We start from the raw sequence: 22,429 nt of genomic DNA on the forward strand, positions 1-22,429 counted from the left end.
TGCCTGTGTCAGAAGTCGAGATGTATCGTGTTCGGTTTTGCCAAATAAATTCTGAAAATAAAGTCCGACATTGTAGCTTTAAAGTCATATTTGCCACATGACGACAGCAGGGCATGGTCAGGTGGTTGGGTATGCGGTGTCCATGGAGTGCTGTTCAATTCACACTGGGGGAAAAGTGTCTGACTTTCACACACCATCCCTTTAATCGCACAGATCTACCCCATGAAGTGGCAAGTGGGTATTTAATTCCTCAGCTGGTGTAGGCTGCTGTCCGGCTTCTATCCCTCAGTGAAGACAAGTGTCACCGATTCGAGGCAGAGGCTGGGAGAATTCCGGTGCCTCACGCGGGAATCACACCCTTGTATGTCTTTTTCCATGTAGGATTTGCCTGCAAGCGTGTCATGGATGCGGTGACAGATGTGGATTTGAATGGGGGGAGAGCAGCGGCTGTCCAGGGGAGCAGCTCTTTAAACAGTTTTCTGATGTTGAAGGAGCTTGTATTGACCTCGATCGACGCTCCCTGATGGTCCTTCGGATGGCATGGTCCCGTCCGGTCGGGCTCATGGCCAGCACTCTCGAGTCCCTGTCCTGCTTTGCGTGGCGCGGACTGCTTCGTTTTTTTTTTATTAATTTATTCCAAGCAGCACTGATGAGGTCAGACGCTCCGTATCTCTGTAGCAGCCTCTACAAGCCTGCTTATAGCCTCCATGCTGCCGCTGCCTTTAACAGTTCCCTCTGGCTCTTTTTTTTTGCCCGCACAGTTTATGAGCACGAAACGATTCGCTTTTACCTGAAATGCAATTGCTTTTTTTTTTTATCTCCCTGTTGTCTCCTCCTCCTCCCTGGGATGAAGTTTTATTAAACTCGCGGCTTCTGGGCCTGACGGCCGCCGTTCTCTCCACCGAAACAGTGCCGCTATCTCGGGGCGGCAGACGGGCGCGGGGTGAAAGACAAATCAGACACCTTATTTCCCTCCTGCTGGAGAGATTGACACAGGCCTATTTTACCTCTGAAATCCCTCATCTCTTCTCCCCCATCCCCCACCCCACACACCTCAAAAAAAACCTTTTTTAACTCTGCTGGAAGTCGAACGTGACGATTCGGGGAGCGTTTTGTGTCGCGCGCATCGAAAATCAGGCTCCGTGGGCCCGTGACTTCACACAGATAAGGCATTAAAATCTGATGCAGGGCGGGGCTCGCCTCGCCATAGCGGGTCGGGGAACGCGGATCCACCCCTCCCATCAGGCTGGCTGGCCCGGTCTCGCTGGGGTTTGGGTCCTGGCCTGCCTGTTTCAGTGCTGTCACTTAGGGATGTCATTACATCCATGAATAAAGCTCCCCACCGTCTGATAAGAGCAGATTTGGCAGATATTTCTCTAACCACGGCCTTTCAGAGATGTCCTTCATGCTCGGGTGGAGCCGCTTCTGCTTCTGAAATTGTCTCGCCGTCTTTGGACCCAAGAAGTAAGGTAAAACGAATAAATAAAGTTTAGAAAAAAAAAATCATTGCTGGCTGGTCACATGATCTGTCCTGTCCTCAGGGCTCCAGGAGTTTATAACGATTCATCCTGGTCAGGGCATGGAAACAACTACTGTTCATCGCCTGAAAGTCCTGGAAGGCTTTGTTGTTACGTATGACAAGGTTTATGAGCTAAATTGTAATTTATTAATAGAATTGCCATTGGCAAAACTATAAGGTGGCCTAAAGGATAACAACAGAACAAAAATAAAAAATTTGTAGGATAACTTGGAGTGTCCAGGGTAAAATTGAGTGATGTTGGCTGAAGGCTGTTTTTCTAGTTTACTGTTATAGTATCGATTCCCACCACCCTGCACCATCCTCTCCACTGATGTAGGACTAGAGCTCAATAGCACAGTGTCACCCTGCCCCCTGGCAAGGGCACTGCAGCCAGTCCGGTCCAGCCCAGCTCCTTAAATTGCTCTTGCGGTTCTGTCCCATTTGCCTCCTTCGCACTCTCCCCCAGACCCCCGCTTCCAGCTCAGGCAGCTCCACGGTGCCGTCAGGTTACCGGTGGTCTCCCTCCCCTCATCTGCATGGTTATTGTCCCTAAGGCCCCCTGCCCCCTACTGTAGTGACAGTTTGCGGCCTACAGGGGACAGTTGCATGGTTTGAATGGCAGTGAATGCCGTCACTGCCCGTCTGACACTGCAGGCATCGTGCCAGGAAGCCAGTGACCACGTTTAAGAAGGTGCCGTTATTTTCTGGACGTCTTGCTACCTGGCCGGAGGGCTGCTGAATTTGTCCTGTGCTAATTGAGTCGGTAATTATGTGTGACGCCCCTCTTAGAGCTGGGGAAGGAGACAAGGGGGCCGTCGAGGCAGCGTGCTGCTGGATGGTTGGGGTTGGCTAGGGGGTTTCAGCATTCGCCCCCACTGGCATTATGGCGTACAGACTGCATTAACTCATTACACGGAGGGATCCGGAAACTGCTTTTACCTGGGGAGATTTGAATTAGTGGCCAAAAAGTTTTATTTCTAGAAGGCTTTTCTTTTATATCTTCTGCGGTACTTACAATTTCATTTCTGTAAAAAGAAATCAATTACATCGTATTCGCACAATACCTACAAAAAAAAACTGCTAATGTTGGAGAAATGGGATCAGAGTATTGAGTTTGAAATACAGAGATTGTGATTTTGCAGGTTTTTGGGATTCCCCTCTAGTCGCTTTCTTTTCGATGACAGTTTGACTCGGGCCCTGCCTGCCGTTCCGCATTAGATGGTGAGCATATCCACGTGATGCTCGTTGCGGCGATATTCAGCCCTCCGTCACGTAGCTAATCAGACTACGTGGCCTATGATCGTGACCGTTCGCCAGAAAGTCCTTCGAATGGCGATGACCAGATCCTATAAACGCTGTCACCTTGCTGTGACAGTGCTTTGTTTTGACCACGCAGGAAATGCGGCCCCGATGTCATTGTCACCGTCTAAAAGCTCGTCTGTGTCAGTAGCGGTGTTTTCCCTGCTGGTCGCCATGGAGAGATGGATATGGTTGTCAGTAGACAGCTTCCCGCTATTACGGCCTGTCAGCACATCTCTCCTGCACTGAGATTATTTTATTCTTACTTTAATCTTAAAGTAAAAAGTATTTTCTCACTTTCTCACCGCCCCCCCCCCCCCCCTTTCTTCTTTCAGGTCGAGCCATAGCCCGTCAGCCTCGGAGCCAGCAGAAGTGCCTCACCATGGATATGGATGAAGAGGAGAACATGAGTGAGTCCATCTCACCAGCACGGTCCTTTTCTGACCCCTAGCTGACCGGGCCTGCTCTCCAAACTGGACCTCTCTCCCCCCCCACCCCCTTGAAGAAGGGGAAACTGCTCTGTCACCTCAGTCTAGGGAATCAGTACTCGCTTACGGGTGCATGGGCTTTTTGTGAAAAATGGGTCCACGGAGTGCCGAGGTCCGTTTGCGGACTGGGCTACGTGTCATTCAGGTCCCTCGGGGTTTCCTGTGCTCTGAGATTCAGTGCAGTGCTTTGAGCCAGTGCCACAGTCACTGGGCTGGGCTGCCTTGGAGGAACGTTAAGTCCGAGTCCCGCTTGATATGCAGCGGTTTGCTTAGATTAGATGCCTTTTCCTGCCTTTTCCTGTGCTCAGGCCATCAAATGAGGTGTCTCTCCCCCCCCCATGTCTATGCGGGCGATAAATAGGCTGCTCCTGTATTTATGTAAGATGTATGAACAGCCACCCTCAGGCTATAAACCCGTGCTGGGGGCCTTGGTCTGCTGCTGCCCCATGCCCCATATTTGAAGGATATGCATTTCCAAAGGCAGCCGGCACACATGGAATTATTAAAGGGTAAAAAAACAAAAAAGTGAGCCGTGTCCGATCCGTCACGCTGCTATTCCATCCCGTGCTTCTAATTATTATATGGCTCTTCGGTTTCTTTATGTCCTCGTTAACGATGCCTTCAGAGCGAATCGATAATGAGTCGGGATGGCGTGGCACTGCCGGGTGGCGTGGCAGCAGAGGGCTTTGACAGAAGCCGCACTTCAGACCTGCCGCTCCCAGAGCCGCCGGAACGTCGCTTCCCGTTGGTTCGAAACAGATGCACAGAGAACTGGTAACACACTCCCGGGTGGAGACAGCCTCTCGGGCGATGTGTGGGACGGCTTTAGTCTCCAGGACCCTGGTCTTGTAGATGGCAGCTTTATGCTGGCGTTCCCCCAATGGGAGGGGTGAGCTTCAGTAACTGTGCAGAGGGCCTGAAATGAGAAATACGTCTTAATCATCCCCACCTTCTTCACTGCTCGTGACTAATTGAAAGCTGCAGAAAAAGTATTCATTTTAGTGTGCAGACATCTCTCCCCCTCCTATACCCATGTGACAAGTTTCTAGAGAATGTTTAAATAGCTGTAGAGTTTCTCACTGAAAGCCTTTGATTAAACCTAGAGGAACGTTACAAGAACGTACAGCCAATTAGGTGAGATGTACATCCACAGCATGAAGACCCATTCCATGAAAAGCTTACGGAGGAAAGGCCAATCAAGGACGTGAAAGAAACTTTCTGAAAGGTTGCTTTCAGCAGTGAAACTCTTACATAAGGATTTTGAGAAAGTTTTTCAGAAGTTTTAGACGAGCGGCAGCTGGAACCTGAAGCGGTTTGATGGTAGCCCTCCATTGTGGTTCCAGAGTGTGTGGCTTTGTTCACTGGGCTGTGACACGCTATTAAATCTATTGTCAGTGCCCCCCTTCTTTGAGCAGCGCTCCTAGGAGGGCCCCCCCCCCGGACCTCCGCGGTGGCCGAGCTGTCAGATCACGTTGCCGTCTGGGACACGGCCGTGAGACTGGCATTCCTGTTTTCCTTGTGTCCGAGGTGCTGGCCTGGGATGTCATGATCACAGCAGACGTGACCAAGCCGTCTCGCCCAGGTTTACAGGAGAAGAAACTTTCTTCAGTTTTTGTATGAAGTGTCGAAACCAGGAGATACTGTAGCCCGCCCCCCCCAGCCCAAACTTGATAGGGACACCCTTCAGAGCATACATAACACAACAACCCTGGGGGCGTGGGTGCCAACCTACAAACGGTCAGGGCTGGGACAAGCTTCTTCCCACATAAAAACAGGGTCGTCATCCGCTGCAGCACAAAGGCAGGTAAGGATGCAGAGCAGGTAAGGATGCAGGGCAGGTAAGGATGCAGGGCAGGTAAGGATGCAGGGCAGGTAAAGATGCAGGGCAGGTAAGGATGCAGAACAGGTACTGTAAGGATGCAGGGCAGGTAAGGATGCAGGGCAGGTAAGGATGCAGGGCAGGTAAAGATGCAGAGCAGGTAAAGATGCAGAGCAGGTAAAGATGCAGGGCAGGTAAGGATTCACACAGCAGACATACAAGGACAGCACAGCAGGGAAGCCTAACATCCACAGCATTAAAAATAATAGCCAGTTTTCTTATGTGCGGCGTAACATGTCAGCTTGAAGTTGGGCTGTCACTCCAGGCTCTAAGAGGAATGTTGTTAAATATTTCTTCCTGTGAAATGTTGGGTATAACTATGAATGCCTGTAATGGTCTGGTTCTTAGCAGTAAGTGGGATTTTTATGGTTGTAACATGTGACTGGCGGAGGCTTGAGGATGTAAGGACACTAGGTAGTTGGAAGTGGATGCAGTAGAATAACGCCCCCCCCAAGCCACAGTCTCCTTTTCCTTTGAGCACAGTGACACTTTCAATGAATTTGGCGTAGTCTGAAAAGTGAATGCCTCGCTAAATATTTGAACTGAAACGTGTATATTTGTGTTGTGACCTAAGGAATGTAATTATAACGGGCACAGTAAGGAGGCGCTGTTGCAGTCTGAATAGTACCATTCCTAACCCCTTTAAGCTGTGGTTCCTTCCAGACCTGGACTCCACGGGGTTCTGCTTGGTGTAGGGCTGTACCTAAATGTGTGTCTTGCCTATTAGGTGCTGGTTCTGGCCAGATTGTTTTGTGCTTAGAACCCACATTTCTTATAGTCTTTCGCAGCCTCCCCAGGATGGCCTGCTCTCCTGGAGGCTGCCCCGTCATTCGCTATCCTGAACTCCATCCCTCAAATACCAGCACAGTCATTGTCTCTCTCACACACATACACGCACGCGCACATATTTGTATTCATATCTTTGTGGGGACTCTCCATTCATTTATATGGGAAAAACCCAAACCTCAGCAGTGGCGACCTTAACCCCTACCCAACCCTTAACCTTAACCATAAGTAGCCAAACAAAATACAAGGCTTAGTTTTTTTATTGCAGTCACAGATTTTTAGCAAATTGAGTTTACCATTGTAGGCACTGAAAAATAGTCCCCACAATTTTTTATCACATTGTGGCGACCAAGTGTCCCCACATAATACAGTATATACATAACCCATACACACACACAGGGCTCATTCGTGCATGCACACACAAACAGAGATATACAGTGACACACACAGAAAACCTCCAAATGCACTCCAAGAATATTTTATGCAAAGTATCCAGGAGCAGAACTACTATTCCACCTGAAGGTCAAGCCACGCAATTTAATAGCTGCCTGGTGATTATGAGTGTCTTTCAAAAGTAATTGGTTCACTGGTTTTGAAGTTTGACTCTAAAAACGTCCTCAGAAGAGTGCCGGCCGCGGCATGCAGATGACGAAGACCTGGCCGCTTTGGGGCCCTCGTGTAGCAGGGTTCATGCTAACTAGAGTTTTTCTGCAGGACTAGAACTAGTGAAAGCATGACATAGTATACAGGTTACTAGTGATATAGTTATTTCTGCGTAAGATCCAGTGCAGCTGAATCCAGTGTGTGTTTCTAAGGGGGTTTAAGTTTGTCTTCCAGTTGGCTTTTGTGAAATTTGCTCTTTTTCTCAGTTTTTTATCTCTTTTCTCCTGGGGCGCCTCCTCCCATCTGCTCCTCTCTGTGACGCGCCCTCTTCACCTGCCTGCCTCCCTACTCTCCCACGCCAAGCTCGCTCTCCCCCCCCCCTCTCTCTCTCCCCCCCCCCCCTCATCCCTGTCTCTCTCTCTCTCTCTCTCTCTCTCTCTCCCGGTCTCTCTCTCTCCCCCCCAAAGGAGTAACCTATGGAGCTTTTGCTGGAGGATGTTATAAATGGAAATTTAGTCGACGTTCCATCAGCTTTGTGGACGTGACAGGGTGATGTGTGTTCCTTCCAAACGGCCATGCTACGTACCCCCCCCCCCCCCCCCACTCAGTCCCATAATGGTTAAGGTGGTTGACGTTGTGGGGTTAACATCGTGATTCACTAGAGCAGCACCCTGTTCCCATGACAGCCTGGTCAGAGCGGCATCCGGGTGATGCATTCGGTCTCACTTGTATCTGAAAAGCTCCCTAAGTCAATCTGCTTCTTTCATCCAACCCCCACCCCCCAACATCACTGCCCACCTGTCCCCATGTGTCACCGACACCCCCCAACCCAGTCCAGTACACACACTGGCTCTAGCGCCATAAGAGAGACTTTCTTTAAATTATTAATGGCATCAGATATGAATAAAGTCTACTTTATAAAATTTGATTTATGCATTTTTAATTGATTCATTTTAATGCTTTTGAAGATTATTATATCTTTATAGCAGCAAGCTTTTGTTTACTGTGGTTGATCTAATGTGTTTGTATTGTTCACAGTCGACTGCAAGGTCCTGCAAAGGCTATGCTGTTTCTGGCCTGGTCTTTTAATTACATTTATGCGTGTGTAACTGTTTCTCTGCTACTTTTGTGTGATGCCTCATTTAAAAGTCTGTTGAATTCTCAGTAAGCTCCCCTCCCCCACTGCCCCCTTTAATCAGATGAGGAACACACATCACCCGTTCAGTCACAAAGAGCGGTAAAGGAATTGTTAAATTTTGCATTTACAAGGTCCTGCAACGAAGGCGTTGTAAGTTACTCTTTCTGGGCACCGCAGGTTCGTGCAGCACAGACGTAAAGGAAAACCGCAACCTGGACAACGTCTCCTCCAAGGAGGGGACGGGCGAGGCAACTCCGCTTCCGAATGGCAGCGGTGGGGGCGGCCGCAAGCGCCCCCTAGAGGAGGGCAATAATGGGCATGCGCATTCCAAGTTTCGGCCCAAGAAGCGCAAGAAAACGCCGGGGCCCGTGCTGCCCAAGAACGCTCTGATGCAGCTGAACGAGATCCGTCCGGGGCTGCAGTACAAGCTGCTGTCACAGACGGGCCCCGTGCATGCGCCCGTCTTCGTCATGACCGTTGAGGTCAACGGGCAGCTCTTCGAGGGCTCTGGCCCCACCAAGAAGAAGGCCAAGCTGAGCGCGGCCGAGAAGGCGCTGCGCTCCTTTGTGCAGTTCCCCAACGCATCCGAGGCACATCTGGCCATGGGCCGCACACTCACCGTCAACACCGATTTCACCTCCGACCAGGCCGACTTCCCCGACATGCTTTTCAACGGCTTCGAAACGCCGGCACCCCCCGAGGAGACCTTCTACCTGGCGTCCAACGGCAACGGCTCTTTTGGCCCCTTGGGGGAGTACCCCCTGCCAGCGACAGCCGGCGCCAACAGCCTGGCCCAGTCGCCGTTGCCGGCGCCCTCGGCCTTCGCCACGCCATCCAGCGGCAAAAACCCCGTGATGATCCTCAACGAGCTGCGGCCGGGCCTCAAGTATGAATTTGTGTCGGAGAGCGGCGAGAGCCACGCCAAGAACTTCGTCATGGCCGTCACGGTGGACACGCAGACCTTCGAGGGCTCAGGCCGCAACAAGAAGCTGGCGAAGGCACGTGCCGCCCAGGCCGCCCTGTCCGCGCTCTTCAACATGCAGCTGGACCAGACGCCCTCTCGCCAGCCCATCCCCCGCGAGGGCTTGCAGCTACACCTGCCACAGGTACCGCCCGTGTATGAAGTAGGCCAGTCGCCTGCTGCCTTGTGGGTATTCCTCTCATTAATGCCTGACTCTTCTCCTCAAAGAATGTTCTTCTCTGTTTTGTTTTTTTCGTCCCCCTGTTTTGAAAGCAAGTTTAATATTCATGAGTAGCAGCTTAGTTTCAGGCAGGGAACTGCTGCTGGCCTTGGGAGACGTGGCCGAGTTTGAGAATCGCATTGCTGTGCGTTATTAGATGGTGGTGGAATCTTTAAATAGCGAGCAGAGCTTTAAGTACGAGTCTGAGTTTCATGCAGAAGCTGAAAGGGCCCAGCCACCGGCTCTTCTCAAAAGGAACTGTAATATTTCTAGTGAGCATGAAATTGATATTTCTTTTTTAATTAAAAATATAATATAAGCTTCTGTCTAATACTCTGGTGAATTAAAGCACATTATTACTGATTCTTTCCTTCTGCAGATTTTCAGATTTACGGTTATATTAACGGTTTCTGTCTTTTAAAGTTAAGGCTGTCCGGAAGCGTTGTGAAAATGGATGCATATGTGTAAACAGTGCAGTGTGTGTTAAACCGGCAAAGACCGGTACAAACCAGAATGGGAATCGGAAATAACTAATCTGCCAAGCTGGATTGGCCGTCACATTCCTTTAGAGGTCCTGGTGCTTTTTGGAGATTTTCTGCATGATAAGTCATTGGTCCTTCAGAGCCGAAAGGCAGGCAGACAGAAGGATGGCGGAGGGGTGGAAGTCGGCACAGAGCTGAAGCGCTAAAGTCCTCCATCTGTGGGGGGCGCATATATGCACACATCTGTTAATCCTGGCCCATAATCCCCGATTCGGATAAGAGCTCGTCAAAGTAAACCATAATCTTAATTAACATCACCTCAGCGAAGGTGTCGAAACATGGCAGCTGGTTATGCATCTCCCTCTGGCCAGGCTGTGTCTGAGGCAAACCAGTGTCTGTCGATAGGGGAGAGGCTGCACCCGCCCCAGGCTTTGTTAAAGAGGAAGTCGCTTTATCTCTATCTCTGTCCAGTTGCGCTCGACTGGCCTGCGATGTTGTGGCCACTGGTTTACTGAAAAGCCGTTACCCAGAAACCCAGGCTAATGCTAACGCCTGAGCTCGATGTCTGCTCTCTACAAAGCCGTTAGCTTCTGCGTACGGCTGAGCTACCCAGGCTAATGCTAACTCCTGACCTCGGTGTCTTGCTCTCTGCAAAGCCGTTAACTTCTGCGTACGGCTGAGCTACCCAGGCTAATGCTAACTCCTGAGCTCAGTGTCTGCTGTGTGCTAACAAGATCTATGGGCACAGAGTTTGAAGTGACAATTAGCGCCTAAGTTGTTGGGGGTCCCCCCCCCCCCCCACATGATCACGTGCTCTTATGCTTAATTCACCATGCTGCTTCTCTTGTCTAATTGGCTAATTTGTTGTTCACCCTGGAATATTTATTTAATTTGGCGTGAGCAAAGGTGCCCTCTGTGCGGCCTGCACTAATTAGGAAAGCAGAAATGCTAAATGATGGGATTGTTTGCGTTTATCGCCTGAGTAAAACGCCTCCTTGAGCTTCATTTCCTTTCTGCCCACCACTGCCTAGACCGTTAGAATGTTCCAGGACCAGAAATCCAGGCTCATTCTCTGAATTACTGCTCATAGGGGCAGCAATTTGTTTGCTCCGAATTTTCTACATCGTTGATTGTATTTAAAGTGTGAGGGGAATGGACGGTGAGGACTGGGTTGTGTCATTCACGACTCTTGACCCCCATCCCAGTTAAACCATTGCAGCGTGCATGCTGGGATTTGTAGTCCTGAATCTATTTTTAAATTCTGTTTGGTTTATGTTGGGTGTTCCTTGGGCAAGAAATTTTCATAGCTTCTGTTTAAGGGGTTGGATTATAGATGCACTGTGCCAAAAAGACCATTTGGCTGTTATTCTGTAAACATACAAATAAGAAAAACAACATGACATTTCAAGGTCAAGTGCTTCCATAGTAACAGTAATAGGTATGCCTTTCTGAAACGTGTTCCCTTGCTCTGCACCAGCAATCACTTTGCCATTTGTGGCGAGTTCATTAACTCTGTGTGTCTGTAAGTGTCTCAGCTAGTGCGCTGCACTTTTTCAGCGTGTGCCACCAGCGACCCCGATCGGTGCTCAAACACTATTCTGCGGTGTCTCAGGTGCTGGCGGATGCCGTGTCCCGTCTGGTGGTGGACAAATTCAGCGAGCTGACCGACAACTTCACGTCCCCTCATGCGCGGCGGAAAGTCCTGGCCGGTGTCGTCATGACCACAGGTACCTCTTCACTCCCCTGAAAGTTTCATTCAGTTTTATTGTCATGTGTGTTTGGAAGAGCACAGAGAAATTCCTGGCCACAGTTGCAGGGGAGCGGACAGAGACTTTGGGGGGTTGGGGGGCGGCAATAGGGCAAAAATCAGTGCAATAAAGCACAAGACATTGTAATACAGTAGGGTTTCCCAACCCCTGCTACCAGTCCGTGGCCAGTATTCCAGTATATTTTCAATGTTTCACTACCCCTCACACTCATGAATGCTGTTCACATCTGGGGAAAAAAAATTGAAATGGTTTAACTTATGAAACAGCCAATTGATCTTCCAGACCCCCCCACCCTGGCCATTTTACCAGTTCAATTTTTTTTTTTTCTTACAAATATTTTTGTACAACATAAACCAGTCCACAAACATCAGGAGGTTAGGGAATTGGAATTGTACAGTATAGGAATTGGAACAATAAATATGCAAAAACAAAAAAGTCCAAGAGCCCTGCCCTCATCCTGGTTCCCCCCGCCCGCCCTGATCCAGGCACAGACGTGAAGGAGGCCCAGGTAATCTGCATCTCCACGGGCACCAAGTGCATAAACGGCGAGTACATGAGTGACCGCGGCCTGGCGCTGAACGACTGCCACGCTGAGATCATTGCACGCCGCTCTCTCATCCGCTACCTGTACTCTCAGCTAGAGTTCTTCCTCAGGTATGGAGAGGCTCCGCCCACAGACACCCACCACCTGGGGGTCACATGCACCGCCTTTGTAGCACAAATCAGACACCGGTAGCTGCCATCTGACTGTTGCGCTAGCCTGCTCCCTGCTGGTACAAGACTAGCAAATGCATCTATATGCTAAGCGGTATACACACGTCTGTATTAGCACATCTGTTACTTAATTTCATTTCTGGGGGGGTGTTAACTTTGACACCTACTCCACCATCCATCAACGCCTCCTGTCTTGGGACTCGGCATAATGCCACCCCAGATGCCGTTTCATCATTCCCTTTTCCCACCACGGCGCCAACTAGCGATGAATGGCTTGTTTGCAGGGACCCTTTCCCCCCCCCCCCAACCCCCCAGGACCCGCCGTGAGTGTGTGACATTAATGAAGATTGAATGACGTGGCAGCCTACTAAACGGGGCTCGATCAGAGCGTTGCTAAACGGCCACAAACAAGCTCTGTTATTGCAAAGCTAATAGGTTTCCCCGTTTTCAGTCAGGCCCCTCGTTAACAGCCCTATTAGGTGCTTAATTGAATTATATCTGAGGCTAATAAAACAGAATACAGACTTACATGTGAGACGTGCTTCCAGACTAGACCTAGGGCACGCGGTACACCAGCCCCTACCTTCCATTTTAGGGCAGATTTACATCTCCCTGTCCCCCTCTGTCCTGTAGCAACAACAAAGAGGAGCAACAGAAGTCCATCTTCACCAGGTGCGACAAGCACGGCTACCGGCTGAAGGACAACGTGCAGTTCCACCTCTACATCAGCACCTCGCCCTGCGGTGACGCCCGCATCTTCTCCCCCCATGAGGCGGGCGTGGAAGGTAGCCTCTGCCGCGCGCATTTACTGAAGCGGCTCTGACCTTTGCAGGGTCCCGGCGCCTTAAACAGTACGCCACCTATTGAGCAGAACCCGAACTGTATGCGCAGATATTCAGAAAGATTTTTTGTTCTTTAACGTCGAGAGCCCATAGGTTCCCAAAAGCCATTAGTGTAATAGACATGCAAACAGGCCCAGTGAGCAGGTAAGAGCAGCCTTGGTGACTGGGCTATAATTGGAGGATGTCCTGGAGAGCGAGCACAAGCATACACAGGGTGAACTGATGGATTAATTAATTCAATGGCTATGACTTCATCAGGCTTAAGTATTGCCTCAAGACGCAAGTATTTTATTTATTTATTTATTTTCCTATGAGTGGGGGGCGGGGGGGCGGTGTGGTGGAGATTGAGCCATCACCACAAATCCAAGGTCAGAAATAGGACAGATCAGTGTCTTTCTATTTGAGGTAGTCAGAAAACCAGAAGATATAGATGCCTGAGATGAGGATTGACTTTGTGGATAGATGAGGGATACATCTATGCCCCCCCACACAGCAGACAGGAAACTGAATACCAGAGGAAGCTAGGAGCAGGGTGTAGCTCAGGAGGATTGAACCCCGGGCCCTGCAGAGTGATCATATCGGTAATGGGCCTTTCAGCACGACCCTTGAACCCAGCTGCTGCCAGGGTGCTGGTAGGCCCTGCTCTCTGACCCCAAATCATCCCCTAAATAGATAATTGCAGACGTAATTCCTGGGGCCTTTGGGTTTAGGCCAAGCAGTCATCCACAGATGCATTCTGTCACGCCAGCTCAGTCTTAATGTTTATGGGGTAGGCATATTTTATTTAATGATAAAACAATAATAATAACAAATGTGATATCTAAATTTGGTTGGCTCAGAAATCAGACATTTGCACCACCCAAAGAATTAAACATTTTAATTAAAACCATTTAAATAAAACTGTAGGAAAGTGTTGAGTGATTTTTAGTCTTGCGTCTATAATGTGAAGGACTTTTGCTGACCAAGCGGAGAAGCCATTTCCATGGCAGAGCTGCTCTGTGAGAATTTGCCCTGGCATGCATGTTAAAGGGGCACCGTGTTCCTTTTCGCAGACCAAGGAGACAGACACCCCAACAGGAAAGCACGGGGCCAGCTGAGGACCAAGATCGAGTCTGGGGAGGGCACCATCCCCGTGAGGTCCAGCAACACCATCCAGACGTGGGACGGGGTCCTGCAGGGAGAGAGGCTGCTCACCATGTCCTGCAGTGACAAGATTGCAAGGTCTGCCTCCCGCGACCCACCACCGGGGGCACTAATCACCATGCTTAAGACACACCTTTGTCTATGGCAAACATGAAGTATGTTTTGTATAGAAAATCTTTGTATTTGATGGTCACATGGTTGGCCTTTGAAGGCCCTGGGTTGACACTTAAGTCAGGATGGGTTTTAGTGCTTAGTGACTTGGTTAAGTACTTCATGGTGTCCCAAGAGCTACAGTCAAGTATTACTCTGGCCCTGGTCCAACATGTAGCTTTATTAACTTGGTGATTAGCCTGTGCACAGCCCCCATTAATCAAAACTCTTTGGTTGGCCAACTTCTTTCTTCTGATCACACAGAACCAGTACACTCACACAGGAAGCACGTTTGGATCAGCAATACATAACTGAATAGCTTGTCAGGATCCGTTGTGAGTTGTAGTGACTATAGTCCTATGTAAATGTAGTATTGCCTCAGTTTCTGAAGGTACTCTCTGCATTGTAGTTTTTGTATTCATTGATTTACTGACTCTCATAATGTTATTGAGAATGATGTCAGCATTCACCTTACTGAAACAGGCCAAGCAAAGAACCTTCGATGCAAACCATCTATTAGTCAGATGTGCTCAGGAGCGCCCTCATGTGGTGTATAGTCACACTGCGCATTAGCCGTATAGAGGATTTTCATTGCCATAGATTGTTTGTAGCCTACTCCCATGCATCATCACTGTTGCCAAGTTATTTGCTTTGGCTTTATCAATCCATCTCCCAAGATGTTACGTTCTGGAGTCAGGGCTCGTTAAAGGTTACCCAAGACGTCAGAGGCAGAAACGGGCACCTGGGGAATGTGGTCACGCACGACCAAACCCAGAGAGACAGAACCGGAGATAGAGACCCACGTGAGTGAGCGGAACGGAGGCATAGAGTTATCCGGCGCGTAAAGGGCAGCATCTCCAGGAATCTGCACCCCCTCAGAATCCACCGGTCCCCATGCCTCCCCCATTTGTTTCTTTAAAAGTCCCACCTGAGGGTTAAAAAGGGCTCCAATTTGCCACATCCGTGTGAGTAGCGATTCAAAGGCCCTCGTTAGCGGTGGCGGGCTCGGTGTGGAGCGGGAGGGTGATCAGTGCGGCCGGCCGGCCGGCGCTCGTGGGCTCGGGGGCTCGGGGGGGCCACTGCTTCACTCCAGCGCCAATCACTCGAGTGCCTGCAGCCGGATGTGGGGAGCGGCCGGCCTTGATTAGGCTTTGATTTGACACAGTGGAAACTCCTGCCCTGCTGGGCCTGCCCGCCTGCCTGGGACGTCTTTTTAAGACCCAAAACCAATAGCAGGAGAAAATTAGTGCTTATGACATTGTTCATGGCAGGCCTTTGAAAGAACTCTAGGTAGTATCGTTTTGTTTTTTTTTCCCCTTTTTCCTGATCAGGCCAGCGAGCGTTTCCATGGTGCCATGTGACCGCCGTGTGGCTCGCTTGCCCTCGTGGTCGGTACCGTCTTACGCTCGTAACCCGCGTGAGGTCAGGAGAGCCGAACTCCTTATCCGTGCCATACACCTGAGCTGCCCTCTCCCCCTGGCGCAGGTGGAACGTGGTGGGCATCCAGGGTTCGCTAATGAGCTACTTCACGGAGCCCGTCTACTTCAGCAGCATCATCCTGGGCAGCCTATACCACGCCGACCACCTGTCCCGCGCCATGTACCAGCGCATCGCCGACATCGAGGACCTACCGCAGCCCTTCACTCTCAACCGGCCCCTGCTCAGCGGTGAGCCCCACGCATTTCGCCTCCATTCGTGTTCCATAAAATGTCGGAGGCCTCAGCCTGCCTCCGTGTGCCTCAGCGCCCCCCCCTCACCGACCCCTCTGTGTCTTAATCCCTGTAAATATGTGTGATAATCCCAGGAAAAGCTCGTGCTTGATCCATGGTCTCAGTCCAGGTCCTCGATATTACAGTGGGGGTTAACAAGCTCCGGATTTCACTTGATATTTGCTCAGCAGGCTTGGAATTTATATTACCGTAATCCTTCTTTCATAAGGTCATTTGTTTCTATTTTTATCTTAAATGTCTAGTTTTGTTTCATTTTTTGAGGTTTTGAAGGAAGACGTTGCTCAGTTTCTTTTGTGCCTTTCGTTGCCTATAAGATATTTTTGTCAAGCTGGCTTCTCTTTCTTTTCTTAAGTATAAAAGTTTAATTTTTACTTTTGCAACCATGTATTCTGGGAGAGTCCTGGCATTGCCCCCTTTCCCAGGTAGGCCCGGGGGGGTGAGGAGGTGTTGTGTAGGAGCAGCTCCTGCAAATGGCAGAGGTTCTTCAAGCGGGCTGAGCGCTGGGCTGCTCTGAGTGCATTCTCCGTGAAGTGACCGGATTTGGTGACACTGTGCTGGTCAGCCCCCCCCCCTCCCCCCCGGGTCCCTACAGCGTACTCCCAGGGTCCACAGCGCCGTGTGTCCTGCAGAGATAAAGCAGGGTGCGTGTTATTACACAGAGGAGGGACTCTGTTTGCGTTCTGGCTTTCCAGCCTGCTGGCTGCTCCCTCCCTGCCATCCCACTGGCTTACCATTATTTCAGCTGATCTCCCGTGTTCAGCTCACTGCCAGAGTGTTGGTGGGGGGTGGGGGTTGTTGGTAGGGGTCCATGCAATACAAAGCAACACGCTGAGGCCCTAGGGCACAGCTGGCATGCTGCTGACCCCCCAGGTGTGTACCTGAGAGGAGGCCCCCATTCCTGCTGGTTCGGCCATGTCCCTCCTTCCCCCAACTCTCAAATCACCTTGAGTGAGATAATGGAGTGGTAATTAACCTTTTCCGGTTAAGGAATTTTAAAAAGGGCTTACACTGTCCGTGCACTGTTCATCCCATTAAACCGGAATTGCAGGTCCTAATGTTTCGGCCGCGTGCCGTCCGATGTGGCCCGGCCCGGCCCAGTAGAATCCGGCCTCCGGGGAACCGGGGGATGAAACGGCTTTGAGTCACACATGGGGGAAAAAATTTGTGTGAAGGACGGTGGCTGCCACTGGTCTCTGAAGAGAGAGCTCTGCGTGGTTGAGGTACGGCTGCTAGTGCATGTCCCTGAGCCTCTGGGTAAATGTGCTGGGGGGCTAATCCAGCCAGTGCGGCGGGGGGGGCAGAAACCACGTCCCACTGCTGCTCGTAACAGATCGTTCCGGCTGGGTGCCGGTCGTCATTGGATGACACATCCAGAGGCTAAGACCATATTAAGCTCTGTGGCGCTCCCCTTAATCTCTGGCCCCTGTTCGTGATTGTCCCACTGCGCCCCCTACAGGGATCAGTAATGCAGAGGCACGGCAGCCAGGCAAGGCCCCCAACTTCAGTGTCAACTGGGCGGTGGGCGACCAGGCACTGGAGGTCATCAATGCCACCACGGGGAAGGACGACATGGGCCGGCCCTCGCGCCTCTGCAAACACGCCCTCTATAGCCGCTGGGTGCGCCTGCACACCAAGGTAGGCCCTGCCTTCACATCGCAGTCCAGCATGGAACAGTTAGGGACCAAGACTACAACCACCACTACTACTTAACATACTACTGCCACTATAACAATAACGACAACAATAATGCCCCCCCCCCCCTCCCCCCGCCACCATTACCCATGACTGACACGGCCTCCGTTCCCTCATCAGCTGTCGTCAACGCTGCGTATCCGGGTGCCCAAACCCGGCTCGTACCACGAGGCGAAGCAGGCAGCAGTGGAGTACCACTCCGCCAAGCAGACACTCATCAAGGCCTTCCACAAGGCCGGCCTGGGCGCCTGGGTCAAAAAGCCCATTGAACAGGACCAGTTTTCCCTCAACTCCTGAGAGGAAGCCCGACTTTAAGGACCAGAGCGGGGCACTAGACTACCAGCTGTTCATGTGTGCGTGTGTGTGCGTACGTGCGTGTGTGTGCGTACGTGCATGTGAAGGTCCGTGACCAGACCTCCAGCTCTTCCCTCTTTACTTCTCCTCCATTCCTCCTCGTCTTATCATCCTTTCTTTTCTCTTCTTCCCCTCGCCATTACTACTGCTTTCACGTTTTCAGAACGTTGTCTCTGTTAAGGTTATTAATGATGTCTGCGTTGTATGAAGTCTTGCAGATTTTAAACTGGAAAAAGGATGTGTTGTTTATAGTTTTATTTTATTTCAGAAATGGTAAAAAAAAGCATTTTATAATTGCCAGATGAAAAAGGAAACAAGATTACGAGCCAGTTCCTAGATGAGTATAGTATGCCAAATATGTAGCGTGTGTGGGTTCAATTACAAAACAATTGCAATTGGATCAAGGGATTCTGAGTGTTGCTGTCGTTTACCATGTGACATGTCAATGAAAACCGGTGTCCTTTCGCACATGTGCAGTGTCATGTGGTTTTATATATTTAAAAATTCACGTTAGATTTTTCTCACAGATACTGAACCGCTCGACGATATTTCATATGCTCCTTTTCTAGAATCTTCGGAAAAAGGACACTTACTCATCCCCTTGATTTCCCCCCCCCAGCCCTGATGAAACACAGTGATTCAGAACACAGTTAGTCCTACAGTGTCATATTCTGGTATATTGATGATAGGATTTCTTTACAGCAGAATTACTAAAAGCACCATGTCGCCCTTCAAGGTCTCGTTAGATTTCAGTAGCCACCTGCTCCCATGAAGTTTACGTTAGTTTGGATTACCATGTGCAGGAATTGCCACCGACGCTTACTGGTGCTGACCTGACCTGCATTTTGTTACACAGAGATACTATTTGTTTGCGACACTACAGTTGCATGTTTGCATGCATGTTAGAAATTTGTCCACTGCAGCACATGCGTGTCTTTCCTTAAGCAGATGGATAGGTTTCAACAGACCAACATAGAGAAAATGTCTCCCATTTAGTTTGTTTAGGCTCTAGTCCTAGATGTGCAGCTACATTTATGGTATGGAAAGTATTTGTTGAAATTAAGTATGACAATTGAAATAAATTTGTCTTCAGATTCACTGAAAGATAAAAAAAAGGTACTACGCTGACGTGTGCGTTTGTTTGTACGTGAGTTTGTGTGTTAGTGTTTGTGGGTATGTATGTACATGCACGCAGACTTATGTAATATATATGTATATATATTACACACACGCACAAACTTTTAACTTGAAAATCTGGCCATTTTAATTGGACTCAGTTAAAAGTTATTTGAAATGGTATTGGTTTTAGGAATTTAATGCACGTTTACGGTTAAATAAAGCCATCTTTCTGCATGGTAACCAAAATTATTTTAAGGTGATAATTCAGTTCAGTTGATGTTGTGTACGGACCCTTCATTCGATGGATGTCAATGGCAGTCTTCAGTTGTTTCGCTTTCTTATGTCCTACGGTAATCCTGAATGAGAGCATAAGGCCACCCATGCTATTGCTTAATTCCCTTTGTCTCCTTCCACATGGTCTTCAGGAAGAAACTTCACCGGAGAAAGTTCTCAGCCAATATATTCAATAGGCCATTTCCTTAAAAAAAACAACTTTTTGCATGTTCTGAACATAATATTGGCTTTAGCTGAATGGAATGTTTAAAAACAGTTATTCCGCACAGAATGTTGGCTGAAGCTGAACAATTCAAAAAGAATGTTGGCTGAACATTTAGAACAGAATGTTCTGAATATTCTGCACAGAAGCTCATCTCCCTTCCATTCTAGTTCTTTTTTTTTTTTTTTTTTAACATCTCTGTTACCCAACCAGTTAAGTATGTTACTAAAACTGTGTGATTGCTTTTTTGTTTCTGTATTTATGTTTGGCCGTGAAGATGATGAGAATACAAGAACTTTAACAAGATTTTTTTTGTGAAATTTATTCTGAATGGAGGAGAATGTCCAAATATGTGCACAGTGTAGGAGCCTAATTGCTCACTCAATGAACGGCATTTGTTGAGTGACATATGAATTATGAATGAATGCAGGGGTGGCACAAGTTGTTCTCATTACACGGTGCTTCATATGCAACTATGCAAACATCCAATGGATGGTATTGCAATTGTTGTATGCTAATTTGACCCACCCTACCCCCGCACCATAAAAAAGTGAAGATTGTCCAGACTTTGAACTGTGTTCAGCTCTTTGTAGAGGACATTGTGTCAGGCAGTACTACCTAACTTTAGCTTTCAGCCGTGGATCATTTGTTGGATTACTTGTACAAGCTGTAGATTAAATTCACACAAAGTCAATGCAGATGTCATGCATGGGTCCCATCATTCACTCTTTGGGATCCCCTTGACCACCGTTTTCCATAGAGATCCCCTTTACAGATTCACTTGTGTCTGACTCGTATCACCCAGCATTAGCCTCAGGCCATTAGCGTGCTTGGGAATCAGAAACAAGTAGTGTAATGAACTGTGAACATGCATCAGTAAGACACACACACTACCTGTGATGAGCCCCTCACAGTTGCAGATTAGTTAGCGCTGGTTTCTTCAGGAACAGGCAGCAGGAAAAGGAAAATTTTTCATCTGGGCCTTTGCTGGTCCTGTGCATGCATGCATGCATGCGTGGGTGGCTGTTTCTTCACTGCTGTCAAGCAATTTGGGCACTTCACAGTGATGTCACCGAATGACAGAGAATCTTCACCAAAGATGTCATTGGCTTGTCTCTTCTTTTGATTTGTTCTGTCTTTTTGTTTTGTTTTTCCTGAGCTGAAAAGTTGAGATGCTATTTTTAAAGCTGTGTTTCCTGTCTTGTCTCACAGATTGCTGGTTATAATACGTTTTTTTTTTTTTTTTTATCATTTTACTAATGTATTTTTATTTTGTACAAAAAGACTGAGTGTATAATTTCGTTCTAGCTTTGTGAACAGATGCAGCCGATGTTTAAGTTTTCTGTAGCTATGGATTTAAAGATGTAAATATTGTGAATCTGTTGTTTCAAACAGTGAAAATTCTACATGTATTACAAAAAAAGATGTACATGACTTGTACACAAACACACTTTCCAAAGCATAATTCTTATTTTAGAGACTTGAAATCTCATCTAAATCATAAACATATGCCAGTTTATAAAAACCCAACTGTTCCTACCCTAATGTCCGTAGCTATGATATATCCGATTTGGATTGGTCCTTCCCGCTTATTAAACAGACACTTAGCGCCCAAGCGATATCCCACGCTATATCTCAAACTCTGCAAATATTTGCAGCTCAAATGGTTTATTGCTTATCCTCGTTTAAGCCACGGTCGAATGGTTCCGGGTATCAGAGTCACGGCACTGTGCATATTGAGCATGCAGAGTGGGGATGTGTCATTGAGAGGCCTTTCAGCGTACGCTGGACCGTGTGCAGGTCTGCCCACTCGTCACCTCGGCCCCCCGGTTCTGCACTGTTTAGATTAATGACTTCAAGGTTAGCCGAGGGGAGAAGGGTGGCGAGAGAGAGGGCTGGGTACTTTATGAATGCAACACCGCAACTTCTTGATGCAAAATGTAAATCTTACCGGAAACATAGATAAAGTCTGGCTTCCATGTCGATATCGACGATGTGCTGTACAGCGCAAATGATTTTTTTTTCTATTCGCGAAATGTGTACTGGCATGTGATCTGAGGGTATCTGACGAAGAGATGAGTTGTGGAAGAGAAGGGTGATGTGGAGATGGCCAGTCCGGTTTTCACCCCGCGGCTCTTCCGCGAAGCCCGACCCGGCCGGCAGCCCCGCTCCTGGACGCAGCGATCTGACTGTGGTGTTTTGGTGAATGTGCAAGCCGCGGGTCCCCCTCTATCCGCCTTCCCGCTGTGCCCCCTGTGATGTCCGGCTGCATGAGCTCCCACGCCGAGTCTGCACCCAGCATGAGGGAATTAACGAGTTTTAAAAAAAGAAAATAAAAAATATGTACATGTAGAAAATGGAAAATAGATCTTTAAATGAAAACGAAATAAATGAAAGCTTAGTTTACTTTGGTATACGGTTGTTTTTCTTTCATCTTATGGTTCCCGGGCAGCAATAATTCAGCTGGTCATATTTCCTACAGTCGTGACGCGTATTTGTACCACAACCACATATATAACTGTTAGCAATTCTGCAAGATTTAAAAAAGGTAATTTAAGTATTTTACATATAATACATATTTTCGTATTATATACCGACACTTCTGTAAGGGCTTGTTAAATTAGAAGAATACACCTGGGGTCATTTCTCATTGATACCAAAATGCTGTTTTGTTAACGTTGCGGTTACGGGCTTTCACTAGTCCGAAGCTTTTCTAAGCATTGTGCATAATTAAACGAAAGAATTTCAAACACCCAGGTCTCCGCGATGGTCCTCAGCCAGAGCCAAAGGTTCAGTCTTCCCTTTAATCAGAACGGGGCTTGTTTGCTGTTAAAACGGGGGCGCTTTGATATCGTAGGAAAACATCATTATGAAAACTTCAAAAAAAAAAAAAACTAGTAAAAGTAGCAAACAGTCACTCGGATAGCAATGGGGAAGCCAGAAAGGCAATTCAGTCATCCGTGTGCGCTTCAAATGAGATGTTGATACAAGTTCCTTTTGGAATTGTACTTTCAGCAGATGGTGACCTTTTATTTAGTTACTAAA

General features: G+C 48.5%; 1 protein-coding gene across 5 annotated transcripts in view; it reads left to right on the forward strand.

Moving 5' to 3' along the window:
• The window catches only part of LOC111845408 (adenosine deaminase RNA specific B1), a 77,001-nt gene extending 55,211 nt beyond the window's left edge, over positions 1 to 21,790 (forward strand). For all 5 annotated transcript variants that reach the window (XM_023814804.2, XM_072700963.1, XM_023814805.2 and 2 more), the window contains 9 exons: positions 3,154 to 3,228; positions 7,890 to 8,818; positions 10,988 to 11,102; positions 11,630 to 11,798; positions 12,492 to 12,643; positions 13,753 to 13,921; positions 15,479 to 15,660; positions 17,180 to 17,358; positions 17,536 to 21,790. In XM_023814804.2, coding sequence (XP_023670572.2) covers positions 3,201 to 3,228; positions 7,890 to 8,818; positions 10,988 to 11,102; positions 11,630 to 11,798; positions 12,492 to 12,643; positions 13,753 to 13,921; positions 15,479 to 15,660; positions 17,180 to 17,358; positions 17,536 to 17,712 — 2,100 coding nt within the window. In that variant the 5' untranslated portion in view covers positions 3,154 to 3,200 and the 3' untranslated portion in view covers positions 17,713 to 21,790. The remainder of the gene's footprint in view (positions 1 to 3,153; positions 3,229 to 7,889; positions 8,819 to 10,987; positions 11,103 to 11,629; positions 11,799 to 12,491; positions 12,644 to 13,752; positions 13,922 to 15,478; positions 15,661 to 17,179; positions 17,359 to 17,535) is intronic.
• The last annotated feature ends 639 nt before the right edge of the window (positions 21,791 to 22,429 follow it).

The sequence above is a fragment of the Paramormyrops kingsleyae genome, chromosome 16 (genome assembly GCF_048594095.1).
Source record: "Paramormyrops kingsleyae isolate MSU_618 chromosome 16, PKINGS_0.4, whole genome shotgun sequence".
NCBI lineage: Eukaryota > Metazoa > Chordata > Actinopteri > Osteoglossiformes > Mormyridae > Paramormyrops > Paramormyrops kingsleyae.